The sequence below is a fragment of the Myzus persicae genome, unplaced genomic scaffold (assembly GCF_001856785.1).
Source record: "Myzus persicae strain clone G006 unplaced genomic scaffold, MPER_G0061.0, whole genome shotgun sequence".
Lineage (NCBI taxonomy): Eukaryota > Metazoa > Arthropoda > Insecta > Hemiptera > Aphididae > Myzus > Myzus persicae.
The window spans coordinates 5,263-22,920 of NW_019100833.1; the positions used below are offsets into that span (position 1 = coordinate 5,263).

The window sequence follows — 17,658 nt, forward strand, 5'->3', positions numbered from 1 at the left end:
AAGCATTCAATGTTTTTCTCACGGTCAACTATACGTCACCCTGTCACGTGTGACATCCAAATTTAATTTGTATATTATTGCCCCCGATCCAGAAAAAGTTGATTACAAAGAAATTTTTTAAATCTTTGAATTATCAAAATACTGACATAATTCATATCTTTTGTTCCATCCATAGTCATACCTACAAAATGTAACTATACAATTTACATACAATATACATATACATTTACCACTACATACAAAATAATTTTTTTTAAAGCATTATGAAGAATCCGCGGTGGCGACGCTAAATTTATATGGCTACATTACCACGAAGACATGACTAAAAGTGGTCTAAAATAAAAATAATTATTTAACATCCAGAAAATAAATAGCAATTTAATATCTGAGAAATCTTGCAATAGCGAAGCATTGCCGGGTCAGCGGTCAGCTAGTATTTTATAAATCTTAGAAATGGGACCTAGGTTCCCCGATAATTATTTTTTCATATTACGTTCTTCTTTGTGGCAATCAACAAAATAATATTGCTATAAACACCCAAGACTCAACAAAACAATACACCAATAATACCATAATTATTATGCATAATAAAAATAATATAAAAATTATTTAGCAAAACTAATGTTACAAATTGTAGGTACAATGTTAATATATAATAAAATATATTATATAATAAATATTAATAGTAATAACATATTTGCAACTCCCCTTTAAATAATTATCTTTTTAGCATTAGCTTGTGTTTGAGGGTTCATATGTTAGGTATAAGTTTGAATTAAGTGCAATACGAAGTAGGTAAGTGGGGTGCTGGTGTAACGTTACATTAACATCGTGGGGGGAGGGGCTGAAACTCCACTGTAAACGTGCCTGATTGATAGTGTCTGACTCTCTGTAGCATTGGTAGCAGCGCTAGCTAGCGGCCCTGCCCATCTGGTGCGGGCAGTGCTGGAAGCAGCCGTGACTTGCCAATGTCTGGGGGCATGTGGTATGTCAGAGGTACGCTCGGCAAGGTCTTCTCGAGCCACCTACCTACCTCCGGGATTGCCAGTCACTTTGGTTGAGGCAGACCATCTGTTTAACTCAACTGTCTTTTGTATATTTTTTAATAATTACATTTTTTAAACTGTATTTTAATTTTAATTGGTATAATAATTACTATATTCACTAAAATACAAATCACTATACTTTTCATACAATAGAGAGATAATTAAATACACATTATTTGCACAATTAACTGTCTGATATAACATATTATATATTTTAATATAAGTATTAGAATATTTAATGCTGTATTATTTAAATTTAAGAAAATATAAAATTGAAGTAGTCATATATTTTAAAAGAACAATTACTAAAAACTATTTTTTAATTTATAATAATATTTAAATCTCAAAGAAAGTTCTAACATAAGTTTGCTGTGGGTAGCTCTTTAATATAATAGGCCAGGTAGATTACAAATATCTTCACAAATATTAACGCCATCAAGCTTCTTTCTTAAAACAATCTTTTGAAACCCTAATGGATCTTCTTCATCAAACTCCTAGTATTAAAAACATTTATTACTATTTTAATCTAATAGGCAGTAAAAAATACTCATATAAAAATGTAACTTTTAACTCATTATAAGTAATTTGCAATTTTATGCATCAATCATTCATATACAATTGTATTAATATTAATGTAATCAGAAACAGTTCAGCTATAGACAAATTAACTATACAAAACTTAAGACATTTAAAAAAAAGTATAATGAATGGGGGAGGCAGCTGCCCCATTCACTCACCTCCCCTTTGAAGAAGCTCTAGAATTAATCAATGTATTGATTTTAAAACAATTATCTTATGTGGAATATGGATGGAACATATTATATTTTGTGTCATTAATCAATATATTTATTATATGTTTTCATTAAATTATCAAAACTATAGTTTGAAAAAGTCAATTTTAAGAGATAACTATTGACTGTTGAAGATAGAGTTGGTTCAGCAAAACAATGGTAAAATTCATAAACAGGGCTGATCCTTAGTTTTGTGATAAAAAGTATAGTCAATAATCAATCACAACATAGCCAACTTTTGGTTTTAAATAATTAACTAACTTATACCACTGAGGTTTGAAATAAATCATATAATTTTGGTATTATGAAACAAACTATCAAAAATAATCAATTAAAAGTAACTTACCACAATTAATGGAACTGATAATTGAATTAATTGATTGAAGTATTTAGGAAGATGTTTAGTTGTATTCATTGGCATTGTAATATTTAAACCAATTTTAATCACTGACTTTGGCAACTAAAAAATGAAAAATTTGATAAGTCTACATAATTTACCACATAGAAAACTATAAAGTATATAAACAAACATGCACAAATCTATATGGTAACTGAAAAATGTTGATTGCTTTCACATTCTCTTTATCACCATAATCAACATAGTGTACTGAATAAGTTGTGTCATTAACTTTTTTTAAAATAGTTGCACGTGCAAAATTTTTCTTGGATTGACTCTTTACAGCAACTTTTTCACCAATTTTTGGAATCTGTATTCTATGACACGCACCTTAATATATTAGAACAATAAAACAATTACTTTACATCACATTCTTATGTTAGTCATTTAAATAATTTATTCCAAATGTTTAAGTGTAGTATTACCTACTTTAATAATCAAACATACAAATAATTTAGAGCCCTATTAGTTATATATTAATCTATTAAAATAAATTAAACCCAAAATGTTAAAAACAATAGATTAGTTCTATAAACTCACAATTAAAATATCTGTCTTAAATTCCTATGCCAGGTTGCATGAAAAAAGTAATCATTTAAAAGTTTAATAAAATTCAATGGATCAAAAAATCATGTTATGGGACCATACCTGACTATTTATTTTAGTTAAATATTTAGTGATTGTTAATAAAGTTTCAATGTTTTTTTAAAAACTTTTTTTGGAATAAAATTTTTTTAATATAATAACAATAATTCAGAAGTTTTTTTTACTTTTAAAATGGAAATAAGACACATTAAAATTTTTTTTTCTTATTACAATAAATATATTATATATTGTATGTAAACAAGCACAGTTCTAACTCTTTCTTAAATCCGGATAAAAATGTGATGTCACTCATATGTATCATTGAAGTCTAACCTACTATATGCAGAGCAGAAGTGAGATCTCAGACTTATCTATACTTCTTTTTTTAGTAATAAAAATGATGATTGTAGTTCATGGAAGAAAATGAGTTATTAGTTATTTATGGGCATTTTGGACAGGAATTATATATTAAAATAATTATTTTTTCATTTGTTTTTTTGAAGGGAGCTCACTTGAAAAACCTTAAGGAAACCCTAATCTCCACTGAGGTATTTTCAAAGACCTATCCATACCTAATTTAAACACAATTTTCTTGTTATAAATGAATGTATATTTTCTAATTTTTCCTGATATGACAAAATGTATGAATATGTATCATGAGGCACTTAAAAAATGCAAAGGCCTGTAATTTCATGTATAATATATTTTTTTTTATATTCACTTTTCAAATTGACATAAAACTGATTAACTTCTGTGATTAAATTATTATAATATTCTGTTAATTCAGATGTGTTAATACGGACATAAATTTGATTTATAGAACAAAAGTGAGTAATTAATACTATTGTTCCATTTTTAAGCAAATCATTAAACTTCCAATACTCTATCAATTTAATTCCTGAAAAAATGCATAAAAAAGTTTATGTTAAAAATATCAAAAACCAATAGTAATTATCATCAAGTTTATACCTTTATTATTTGAAACACAAAAACTTGATATTTTTTTTTGTAAAAATTCTTTTATATCTAAATAAATATCCATATTGTTTGATTTTCTTTTTAATATAGCTTTGTTTGTTCCAATGGAATCACTTTCATCATATTCCTAAATACATATTATAAATTATAATTTTAAAAAAAGTATAATAATTGTATGGTTAGTCAAAACTAGGTTAACTTGAAATTGAAAAACCTCAAATTTTTCTCAGGTTTCTCCCTGGAATTTTTTATTTTAACAGTCTAAGGTGCTGTTTACACTTGTCAGATTTTATATCTGAGGTCACGTCGGTGTTTCTTGAATCAGTGGTAAGGATAAGTATTTGTTATTGTAAATAACAGCGTACTTATGTTTAACTCAGATATTGAGTAGATGACTCAGTCTCTATCTTGGATAATTCAAATTCCTTTACTGGTTCTTTCAACTTTGAGTTAACCTGTTTTGACTGCATTATATATTAAAAAATAAGTATTTAATATTTACTAACTATTAATAATGGTTGTAAATACAATTGATCGTAATAGTTCTTTAAATACTTTAATTGCATAGTATTATGCAATGGAATATTTTTTAACTCCACTTTATGAGCTAAATAAGGAACCTAAAAAAATATTTTACACACACAACAAGGTATTACATTTAATTTTGTATTCATTTGTATAACTAGTAAGTACATTTTTTGGTATGTTAAGTCATATTTCATCAAAAATAATAATAGAACTTACATTTTTAGCTTCTTCTAGTAAATAAAAAATATGATTTGGGTTAACATATTCTTTACAGCCGATATCAATAAAATAACAAAAATAATTTTCAAAAGAATGATTTGAACTTTTATGCAATATTATAGCTCTGTGTATTTCATTATAATGTAATAAAGTAGCTGCAACCATATCACCAATAGCTACATTTGTTTTGACTTTTATATTTTCTTCTGTAATACAAGCAAATGTAAAAATTAATAATGAAATAACTTGTTAATACTTATTTAGTAAATTGTACATATTTCATAACTTAGAATTTTAATGCAAATTACATTTTTTTTTCTAGAAACTTAAGATTGAAAAACAACGGTTTTCAAGTACAAAATTAATTTTATGTACAAATGAATCAAAAAACACAATTTTTATTTTGCCTTCATTAATTATTTTTACATTTGTATACCTTTTTTTTAATTTTAAAGGCGTATACTCTCTTTGAACTATGAACATGATATTAATGATGAAGACAACAGGTGCAGTGGACGATTAATTTCAAAGAATTCCACAGTTAAATTTGAACCTTTTTGTTGTCAAGCAATAAATAACTTATAAAATGACGCAGATAATTACAAAAATTTAACAATTCATTGAGTTACAATCGTGTTTTGTGCTATACATTGAACAACATATGTAACACTTGTTTAGAAGTTCCGCAAAAATATACCAGGTTGGAAAAAGAAGTAAGCTACCATTTAAGGTATGATTTCCAAGAAGAGGCAAGTCGAGACGGCCAAACGCTGTGAACCGCTGCGCCATATACTGCTTGTAAATCAGTAGTCATCAGGCCGAAGCAATTATAATGCTGCTTCATAGTAGAACAATTGTTGAGGCCAGCTGTCGTGAGTAGCTACGCCTTGGAAACCATAGCTTAAGATTAAGTTTAATAATATAAATAACATAATTAATATGCAAAATCCTATTTTTTATTTTTTTTTGGAAAATTTTTTTAGTGCATAATTAATATTTTACTAGGGAATTATTGAGGTTTTTAGAGTATTAAATTACAAACCTTATTTATAATTTAAAAAAAAATATATTTATTTTTACACTCATATTTATTTACCTACCACCAGTCAATGTGGGCTTACAGTCTGATGAGATCCCTCCACTTTTTGTAATTCATATTTTTCATCCCTCCACTTATTTTGTACGACTGTTTAAACGATATACGATAACTAGGGCTCGGATTTATATGTATTTATTTAACCAAAGTATGTATTTATGCAACAAAAATATGTACATAAATATGTGCTAAAAAATGTATAATATGTATTATCAAAAAACAAAATTATGTACATAAATATGTGCTAAAAATTTATAATATGTATTATCAAAAAAAAAAAATATTATTATTAATTAAAATGAAATGTAATAAAAAAAAATATTTATCTAACTATCTAATTATTATGGTTACAATTAATAATGACATGCATTTTTAAATTTTCGAATTCGAAAAATCGCCGATTATGTCGTAAAATTGATCTATATCGACTGAAAGATCTCTCAACTTCGACTGATGTTATAGGACAATATTGCATGTTGACTATGTCTGAAGGAGAAAGTTCTACAGTATTATTTTGTACTTTTTTAAACATGGGCAAGTCTGTATTAATAAATAATAAATCGTAAATGAACAAATTATCGAAATATGTAGGAAAAATGGAATTATTGAGAAATATGTAAAAACATGTACTTATGGCAAAATATGTAAAAATATGTAAAATAAAATATAGTTCATTTTATTGGAAATCCCTTGAAACGAATTTATCACTTACCTAAATTAATTTATCAAGTCACAGTAAAAATATGTATTTACATATAAATCCGAGCCCTAACGATAACTATATAAATTATGAAAGGCATCCCTCTACTTAATTTGAGCCACTTCGATCACTGTCTATAACTATTACCAAGATACTACATAAACTATCTAACCATTATTATATTATATTTAATATTGATGTTATGTACTAACATAATCCTCTAATGCAAACCCCAAGCTAAGTGTTACTCATAGTTGACTCCTTAATCCCATAACTCCATTAATGTTTTTATTCCCTACCTCACACACATTATTGTGATGAATTGTATAGATTGCATATTTCATATGCAAAAAAAATTATTGATTATGTATTGATGTTTAATATCATAAGCATTTTAATTATTTTTACTTATATTAGTTGTATTTTTTCCTGATAGTTCATACCTAAAATGCCAGGGATGTCACATATTATATGAAAATCACACTGATGAGTTCACTACACTTCAAAGCTTCATTATTCTTTAATTTAATATTTTAACTAAATAATCAAAAAATGTTTTAGTCTTACTTTTTTTATAATATGCGTAAAACTGTTTCATTTCTTTAGAATATATTTTTTTTTGGTCATAACTTCTAATGTACACAAAATCAATATTAGAACCATAGCAAAATTCAACTGATGATCCATTTTTAAATATATTATGTGTAGACATGTTTGATGTAGAGGAAGTTCTTAAATCTATATAAGTAGGAACATAAAAAATAACAATAATAATAATTAATAAATTTAATATAAATACAGAGCTTTCGACTAGTATTCTCACCAGAAAAATTTGATTCTTTAATTATTGAAGCTTCACCATTAGAAGTTTTATTTTTATCATCTTTATTTTGGTTGTATTCGATGACATTGTCGACAAGAACTAGTTGATTATTTTGGTCGTTAATTTTCTATTGGATTTTAAAATTCAATAATTAAGAATTTTATAAGCAGCTATTCTAATTTAGACGAAATAGATAAATAAATCATTATCATGGTTTTTAAGATAACAATTTTATTTACTTTTAATTAGTAATGTTTTTATTTTATATTTTTTTTAATATGACAATTAATAAAATACAGATTTTTTAATACTATTATCTATATATTGTCTATGAAGAAAGTAAGAATCATTTATAATATGCAATTGTTGACACCAAAAATGATTAGTAAGCATTAGAGCAAGGACTTTCATGCATTTACATGGTTTTTCTGGTTTAATTAAACTTATGCAGAAGAAGTATACAATACGTTTCACAACGTTTGTGACCAAAATCTAAAAGTTTTTAATGCATACTTTTGAATATTTGGACATTTTTTGGTTTAAGGGGCATATTTTTGATTGTAAGAGCATATTTTAAGCTTTTAGTGCATATTTTGATGGTTTATCAAAAATCGAGCACTTTGGTGAATATTTTCCACAAATCAAGGTCAACAATTTGTTATAAACTTAAAAAGACGATAGAGATCAATTTTATCTTGAAATAAATGGTCAGTATTAATTATATCTAAATTTGTATTTTTATTTAACGAATAATAGGTAGTAGGTACGTGGGATAAAAACAATAGTATCAAGTATCTATAGTCAGTAGGTAGATTAGATTAGTTCTAGTAGATTTGCTGCGTGTGTGTAAGTTTCATGAGTTTAATTTTTGTCACTATTAATATGTCAAAAGAAAAATCGACAAAAGCTTATCGTCTTTGTAATCGAGTTTGGTAAATCTGTATTTTCAATGGATAATAATTAAGAAGAATGGGATCCAACATTTAAAAGAAATTTCAAATCAATTTAATAAAATAAATGTAGTTAAAACTTATAGTGTATAATAATAAAATTAATTTTTTAAAGGGCATATTTAACCGCAAATTTTTAATTTTTGATGCATAAGTGCATATTTTTAAATGCATATTTGATGATTTTTTAGTGCATGAAAGTCCTTGCTCTAGTAACCATGATAATATTATTTATTATATGACATACTACTTACCAACGACAACAATTTGGGATTATAGTTATTAGGTACTAGAAATATATTATTCAAATCATATATTATACTTCCATTATTTAACAAAGTTTTCAAAAAATAATTTTTTTCTTTGATTAATACCTAAATTAAAAATTACATATTATTTTCATAATTGAAAAAAGTTAATAATATGAGTTTTAAAATACATAATATATACATGAACTTAAAAATAACTATAAAAATTATTACCTCTTTCAGGTCATTTGAAAATTCAACATATTTATATTCAGTAATGCCTAAAATAGATAACAGTATAATATTACAGAATTTATGTATAATAAATAATATGTAATGTAATGTATTTTTGTATATAATAGATTGACATATCCATAAAAATAATTTAAGTTTAAATATAATAATAACTTCTACTAATAAAAAACATAATTTAAAATCATTTTGTTAAGATTTTTTTCTTAATTTTTCTTAAATGCAATAATTATTTTACCTGGTTCTTTAAGTTCTTTTATGCAAGTCAAATGGTTATTTGACTTGTTTAATTCTTGCACATTACATATTGACTTGTTTAATTCTTGCACATTACATATTGACTCTTTAACTGTACTATAAACAAAATTGAAAAAAATTAAATTATTATTATTATTATTATAATTAATATATTTAGTAATATACAAGAATACTCTAATGTTATGAATTACCATTCACCCTTTGTAGTAATGATTAAAGGTTGAGAACATTTAGTATTAATTTCTTCATAAGTTTTCTCTAAATACATCTCATTAATCATTTCTATTGGTTTGATATTTACTACAACATAACCTTTATGAAGTTCCTAAATTAAATAAGATATTCAATTAATTAAAAAATATAATACAAAAAATTAGTTTTACTATCATTAATTTTAATACTGAACTTACACTCTGTAATAATAAAGGTTGAACATAAAATTGTGTAACTACTGTAAGGGAAGGAATTTCATAAAGAGGTTTAATTGCGAGGCACTGTAAATAAATAAATAATATTATTGTTATGTTATTTTGTTAAAAATATTACAATGAAAACATACATTGATAATATGTTCAAATATGTATATTTAATGCAATGATGAGACTGATGGGTAGTAGTGTAGTACCATAACACAAATTACAACTTACAAAATTACTTTTGCTGTAATGTTGATGTAATTTCTTGATATTTTATTTAAATTAATGCAAAAAGTATAACTAATATAATTATTCTTATTTACTGTTTATTAAACTAAGCTACTTATTCACAGCGACATAACAAAATACTTTTGTAAACAAAAACTGATTCTAATATAGGTACTAGGTAAACTCGGATCCGTACATCTCGGCGTAGTCACTTTAGATTTTTTCATAAATTGAATTTAATTGCTATTAGATAATATAATGTTAACATTAATATTATGTTGCACTTACAATATCATTTATCAGTTTTTACTTCACTGAATGCAGTTACATGCGTGTATGCCGAATTAACTGTATATTAACTTATAAAAAATTAAAAATTGAATTGGGATTAGACTATAGCAGAACATAATCTATATTAAGGTCTAGGTTATTGTAATAATATTTTATTATCCTAAATAAACACACCATTTAAAATTATTTGTTAGTAATATACTGATATACAACTACTTTGGTATTGATAATTAATATGATGAAAGCCTACTACAAAAAAATATGTATACATTTATAAGTCAGTGACAAGTGTGCTTTGGCTAAATTTGGGTTGGGATTAGTGTGCCGCGAGCGATACAAGTTGGGAAATGCTGGTCTAGGACATTAGCTATTAAGTTAATATAGATATAAGTATAGATATAATATAGTTAACCTATACGCTGTATCGATGGACGATATATATATATTATACATATTTTTATATGTAATTAATTAAATTTGTACTTCATTTTAAGTAGAATTAGCTAACTATACAATTATACAATTATAATATGCTGTTGTTTATACAAAATTAATTCTTCTTTGAAATATAAGTAAATGATAAGTTGCAAAACAGTCCTACGCCGAAATGGCCACACCAAAATGTCCGAGACTGAGGTAAACAAATCCAATACAATAAAGAATAGTACAATGTACACAACTGTCTCAATTATATCTGAAGTCTGAAATCAATGATAAATAAGATTGCCGATTGTTGTTCTTAAAATTTGTATCAGTCTTAGATTTTAGAAATAAATATAATACATACAACAATACTATATTCCTTTTCCTTCATAAAACGCACACACCCACACTACTTTATGAACGTCCCTACATGTATCTAAATATAAATATATTCCAACTATATTATACAAAAATTATTTAGTACACAAAATATTATGAAAATAGACCTGTTTTGGGTTGATAAAATATAATAACAGTTATACGGAAACAACCAGGCTCTAGCCCATTGGCTGCTTTAAAATCAGACGGGACAAAATTACTATCTTGCCATTTTTCCAAATGATGAAAATGTTTTAAAATTTAAATAATTCTTGAAATCTTATTTTACTAGTATTTTGTGTTATAAAAATGTCACTTACTAAAGGATCATATTTATAACTATTTGGTAGTTGATATAAATCACATAATTGTTTCTCAACAATAGTTCCCGAATCAATTAACTCAACAACTGTATTTTTAACCAGAAATTCATTATAACTTAACATTCTGCCTCTGAACCTAAAAAAAAAAATCAAAACAAATAATTTAGTTATAAATTTTATGAATTATGATTTGCAAACTTAGATATTAATTCTTCTAATTGAACTTTACAAGTTACCTTACTCAAATTTAATAATTAAGTAAGTACTTGTAATCTATCTTTTATCTATTAAAAATAAAAAAAATTGTAATTTATGTATAAGAAATAGTATAAATACAAATTGTATAAATTACTAATTTTTTTTTGTTCTATACATATCATAAATATAACAAAAAAATATTATAAAATAATTGAATCATTTCTTATAGTCCGCAGCATGTTATCTCACTGGACAGTGTTCAGTTAAAAAATTTATATTTTAATGAACTATTTAGTTTCATATCTATTAATAATTAATATGTGTTTAATACCTCTATTCAGGTTAAGATTGAACAGCTGGGCCGACCAAAAATAGTCTGATCATGTCATCTTCCTCCAAAAAATGGGCGCTAATATGAGTGTGTAGGTAACACTGATGACCTGACACTGTCAACCACAGAACTCATAGCAGGAGTCAGGCAGTAGGTGGCAGCTCAGTCTATGTGTGCAAAAGCTGATCAATCTTAACCTAAATAGAGTATAACATAAGTATGTTTATACTCCATAACAGCTATTTCTCATATTTTTACCACGAATACTTAAGATTTGAATCTTCATAACTGTTACACAAAATACAATGTAATAGACATTTGGTTTTATTGTAATATATATTTATTTGAAGTTTCAAAAAATTAAAATATTAAGTTGCTTAAAATACAAGTCATGTTAGAAGCATAATGTTTGTTTATTAATACTAACCATAATCCTTCAATTTCTACTGCTACTAATCCAAACAATTGATATGTATTGACTTTTTCAAATGTATAACTATGAAATGCCATTTTGTATATGTCATTACAACGTTGGAGATATTTTTCATTTGTAGATATTATATAAATTCCATTATTTGATTTATAACCGGGCATTACAAAAACCTTAAAGAAATTAAAATAATGTTAAAAGTTCTAATATACAATATAATACAATTTACATGAGCTAAAGTTAGTAACCAAACAAAATCACAAATGTCATTCAGTATTATACATTTTAACCTTTAGGCTAGCAATATTATTACTATTAATATTTATACAGGGATTTATACTAAATAAAAAATAATATTCAGATCATTTATAAACATGAAAATGTTCTATCACTAGATTTTATATAAATTTTGAAAAACAAATTTTTGAACAATACTCTTTAGCGCTTTAAATGGTAATTGTTCATCTTTTCTAATAATTAATTATCCAACTCACACTTTTGATTTTAATTCAGTTTCATTTATTTTATATTTAATAAATCCTAAAAACATAAAAAAACAAATTTGACTAATTTATAATAATAATAATAATAACAACAATGTTAACCAGCATACAAACTTATCCAGTAATCGTTACTCGTTAGTTGTTATCACTATTTATACATAAATAATAAAAAAATAAAATCGTCAGTATTCTCCTGGGCGAAGACTACTTTTGTTTACTTTATTGACAACTTCTATGTAAGTATGTAGTAAATACTACACAACATGATACATCATACACAGGGTCATCACATATTATGATAATATTATATAGTTTGACAATAACAAAAAAAAATTTTACCAGTTAAAAAAAATAGAACCATTTTATTAATTAAAATTTATAAACGTAGCCACCATTGGTGGAAATACAGGAATTATAGTGGCGGGGGGCTAAAATAAAAGTTAAGGGGCTTAGTCCTCCTAGTTGTGACTATGATTGAATTTTATATTTTAACATTCTTGGATACAAATATAATAATTTTCATATTTAAATTGTTACATTTTTAGAGAGCTATTTTTAAATGTGTAAAAAAATGTAGGTTGAAAATTATCACATTATATATATTTTTTTAAATGTAGAATTATGACATTGACACTCATTGCATATTAAAATAAATTGTATAAAAATCACTCACTGGAGTCCAAGAGTCAGCAGGTATAAATGACAAAACTTGTTGTGAGGAGAGGCCCATATTACCAAATCTAAAAAAAATAAATTTTATACAATAAATATTTTATTTATAAAGGTTAGGGCCTGGCATTAGATGGCAACGAAGTGGGTAAATTAGGAGAGCAAATAAGTGGACCGCCAAATATACTTTTTACTTTGATGCTAATTTTTCTTTCATAATCAATAATCTCTATGTAGACCTAAAATGACTGGTTACACACAAAAAAAAATAAGTTTACTGAATCTCAAACATTTTTTTTTCATTAAGTCCAAATTCTTTAAAACTAATTTCTGACCCCTGGTATAGGTGTTTACTTTAAAACTGTACACAGTACATTTACATTATTTATTATTTATTAGTAACAAGTAAGACTTGGATTTTGATGCACTTTTCTAAATCTAGCAACTTGATGCTCGTCTTTAACAGGTTCACATCTCATGTATTTATAACCCATAATAAAAAGTTTTTATTTTATGCTTTTTTTGCATTTTAGACATTTTTGAAGTTTTATATTCCAAAATCTGAATTTGAAATTATATTTTAAAAGCTTAACATGCTTTTAGGTAATTTTTTTTTAAATATTTAACGAACTACAACTACCTTTGTATATAGTAAAAAGGAAATAAATATATGATCTAAACCTATAAAAAAATAATAATAATTAATGAAAATAATTGTTTTTTTTACATTATAGCTAAGTCCAAAATGATCAGTTCTATCTGAAAAACTTTTTTCAATCCTTTAAAATGTATATTATTATCTATACCAAATGTATACTACAATTTATATCAAAATTACTATTTAAAAAAAATGTTATGGCGCATGAAATCATTTATTAGTTTTTTTGGGGGGCATTAAAGTCCCAGCCCTAGTAATATATTACCAACATTGGAGATAATAGAAATTTATATGGATACAAGCACAAATTATATTAGTCAGGCGACAGGCTTTATAATATATGACCAGTAGTTTTCATTCCGTGTACAAAAAAAGTGCCCTTCACCCATTAATTGTATCAGCATAGGCCTGTGCATAGTAGGTGCAGAGACACCATGGACATTTCACCAATTATTAAATTAAGTCCCAACCCCCTTTTTTTGTTCATGGTATTTTATTTTGTTATTAAACTATTTAGTTTTTGAAGCTTTACATAAATTGAGTACAATTAATGTAAAAAACGAATATCAAAAGTGCAAAGTTAGAGATGTAATATCATTAATGAAAGTTTCCAATGATTCAAAACAACAAACATTTTGTTGTTCTATCAAATAAGGACTGGCTATATTGGAGATTTTCACTAAAAATCTGAGCAATTGTACAAAAATCATATGTTACCAATTGTTCTAACAGCTAACTTTTTTATAGTTTTTAACATAACTTTGTTAACCAACCTATGCATACACTTATTTATATTTAGATAGTTTTTGATCAATTTTCACAGAAACAATTGCTAAAATTGTAAAAAAAATTGGCTGTACATAATTACGGCTTTTAAATTCTTGTAGGCCCTAATTTGTTATGTACACCCCCAGGACTGCACATATCTATATGCATCAGAAATATAAATAAGTAATTCTACTCTCAAATACCAACATGTATAAAATCAGTGCTATTTCATAGAAATTAATGTTTGTGGAATTTGGCATGAAATAAAAATGTAACTAAATTCATATAAAGAACATATTTAATAGAATTTTGTTGCCTTTTTATTGCAAAATTATTTTTGATAAAAGTAACTGGCATGCTCATTTGTTTTCTGTAGAAAAAGGTCTGCTTAATCTTTCTTCACACATTTTACCTACTCCAAAAATGGATCTTACTTAACTAAAATTTATAAAATTTATAGAATTTCTGACATAACAATTATTTTACAAACAAAAACAAACAGAAAGCTGTAAAGTGATCAATCTTTTTAATTTTAAGTACAGACACATTGTGTGTATAGTATTAACTAAACAAATTCTATTTAGATTTGTAAAATTTTTTCTTTCAAAATGTTGCTTTGTTAAGTAACAAAAGGTGTCGCCGCCACTAGCCGAATTGGCAAGCACCAGTGATATTTGCACACATCACACACATTAGATTCTTATTCTATGGCACATTGGCATACACCATGTGTAATGCGCCACCATATATATGACACAACCACACAACACAATATAAGAAATAGCGTGACTATAGTGAACCACCAATATTAACAATATTATTATATTATGGCCAAATAATAATATAAAATGTTTACAAAATAAACACATTTATTAAGTACCTACCTATTATAATTATATAATATTATTTATTACCTGGTATGTACGCGATTGAACAGTTAAAAGTAAAACTATTAAAATAATCAAAGAAATAACGCATGAATAACAAATATCAAATAACAATATATCATACAGTTTGAAAAGTAAAACAAATTTTAAAGTTTTGAAATATGTAAAGTGAACGATTCAACAATCTAAAGTCTGGAAGGTATAACATGATATAAGCAACATGGTATGATCGGAAAATTCCAGATTTGGTTCAAGTCCGCGCATACGTCACTTGCTTATCCGTATTATCATATCGTCGAATCGTCGTTCAATTATTACTACTAAACATGACCTGCGTCACGTGCTTACCAATAATACCGAAGGATCTGACCGTCAAAAAGTTACGATCATACCTTGTTGTTATATCATGGCACATTAATCTTAATTGAATAGCGGTTATTCTATAGAACTCAAAAATCGAGTCCTTACTCTCAGTTAATCAGTAACAAATTACAAACTTAATGACGAGACGTCGAGCAGAGTATAGACTATCACTATAGACAATATTTATTAATATACCATTAATAACTAGCTGTAAATAGTAAATACTATAGACCAGGGGGCGAGGATAGGGGACTTAAGGAAACGATAAAAACGATAAATAATAAAATATCCTACGTTGCAATTTGCAATCATAACTTTCATCAAAACAATGAAACATTAAGTATTAACATCCAACAAGCAACAAATAACAAGGCTCAAAGCACATGTTTTTGACTACACCAGGGGTTCTCAAGCTTGTGCAGACACTGTACCCCTTTTGATCAATACAATTTTTTGGTTACCCCTTCTAGGTTACTAAAGTATATGACAAATCTTTTCTCTATTTAAATTTAAAGGGTTCATGGTTGTTTGTCAGAATCGTCCCCCCTAAAAAATGTTGTGTACCTAGAAAGGGTACAAGTACCACAGTTTGAGAACCACTTGACTACACCATGGCAATATGGCATAATGCATAACATGGTCATTGGTTATTACTTATTTCATTGACTTTATACTCACAGTAAAGTGAAGATAGAGACAGTAAAGTTGTGGTAGACGCTAAACAAAAACAGACTATGTTTAAGTGTACAACAACATGCGTAAAAACATCATACAGTGATGTAGGCAGGCTGTTCTTACAAAAGTTGAATAAATTAAAAATACAATAATCTATAATAATGTATCTAATTATTATCTTACCCTGCCCCCCCCACCACTAGCCTTACTACCGTGCGTACGAGTAATCTAGTGATCCAAAAACGGCTTCAAAAAATATATTCTATATATCTGTGATATTATTACGCTTTCCATTCTCTCATTGCTTGTCTATTATGGTGATAAAAGCACAGAATAGATTATAATATTTGTGGTAAAATCAAGATTTTCGAGGAAGAAATTGGAGTGTATTGATACGTAACGGGCTATTATCGGACTATTTTAATATGTTCATGGTATCTTGTCAATATTGAGTGTTCAAGAAGTTACACGTGCGTCGTGCAATATACAATAGTAATACGTACCGAGTACCGACCCGTATCGGACTCAGATTCCGATATTAGTCAGTACGTAACTATTTCTGTCGATACCACGAAAATGTCATCATTAATTAAATAACAAACAATTCAAAACAAATAAAAAATTAAAATTACTTGTTGAGCAAAGAGAAAATTAAAAATGTTGTTTAGACGCTTTTTTGAAAATGATGCGTGGTCCTCTGTAACAACAAAAGTTGATATAAAAAAACCAATAAAATGGGTGTGCCTAAAATGCAAAAAACTATCTATTCGATATGATAGCTGATCACATTGATTGTGTACAACAAAATCAGCAAACCAAGAATTGGTTTTGCTTTCTAATTGTGTTTATTAAATTAATATTACCCTATGAGCAGTGGCGCAACTAGGGCCGTGCAAAAAGGTTTGTAGCACCCCCAAGTTAAAATTTAACACCCCTTATTTTTATATCTAACTTTTATTATTTTATTGAAATATCATGAATTGTATGTTTTTAAATTATCGAACATTTCCTGAAAAATGTATAGTTATTTGGTTTAACGCTTTATACTATGTATAATAATTGGAACTCGGAAAAATATGAAAAAAAACCGGACAAAAGGTGGAAAAAGCTGGGAGGCCAATGTGCTTGAAGTTGGCCCCAACCCCATGACCAACTTTTTTGAAAGTTATGTTATCATTTAATTTGCAAGTGGTTTTCAGAATTTGCAAATAAATTACCTACGAGGTATGAAAAATATAAGATGGGG

At 26.4% G+C, this 17,658-nt stretch overlaps 1 protein-coding gene across 3 annotated transcripts; it reads right to left on the minus strand.

Moving 5' to 3' along the window:
* Positions 1 to 1,290: 1,290 nt before the first annotated feature.
* On the minus strand, positions 1,291 to 15,592 carry LOC111026354. 3 transcript variants are annotated; one of them, XM_022304407.1, is made up of 18 exons: positions 15,402 to 15,592; positions 13,066 to 13,132; positions 11,887 to 12,062; positions 10,928 to 11,066; positions 9,282 to 9,365; positions 9,063 to 9,196; positions 8,852 to 8,967; positions 8,596 to 8,642; positions 8,368 to 8,487; positions 7,164 to 7,290; positions 6,908 to 7,078; positions 4,542 to 4,750; positions 4,304 to 4,417; positions 3,789 to 3,924; positions 3,541 to 3,717; positions 2,368 to 2,564; positions 2,184 to 2,297; positions 1,291 to 1,540 (listed from the first exon to the last, which is right to left on the minus strand). In XM_022304407.1, exons 2-18 carry the CDS (start codon positions 13,120 to 13,122, stop codon positions 1,430 to 1,432), a joined length of 2,229 nt encoding a protein of 742 aa, XP_022160099.1. In that variant the 5' UTR covers positions 13,123 to 13,132; positions 15,402 to 15,592; the 3' UTR covers positions 1,291 to 1,429. The 3 variants fall into 3 exon arrangements, with proteins under 3 accessions (XP_022160099.1, XP_022160100.1, XP_022160101.1); XM_022304408.1 differs by having other exon boundaries at positions 15,372 to 15,592; XM_022304409.1 differs by lacking the exons at positions 13,066 to 13,132; positions 15,402 to 15,592 and adding an exon at positions 11,460 to 11,747 and having other exon boundaries at positions 11,887 to 11,980.
* Positions 15,593 to 17,658: the final 2,066 nt, after the last annotated feature.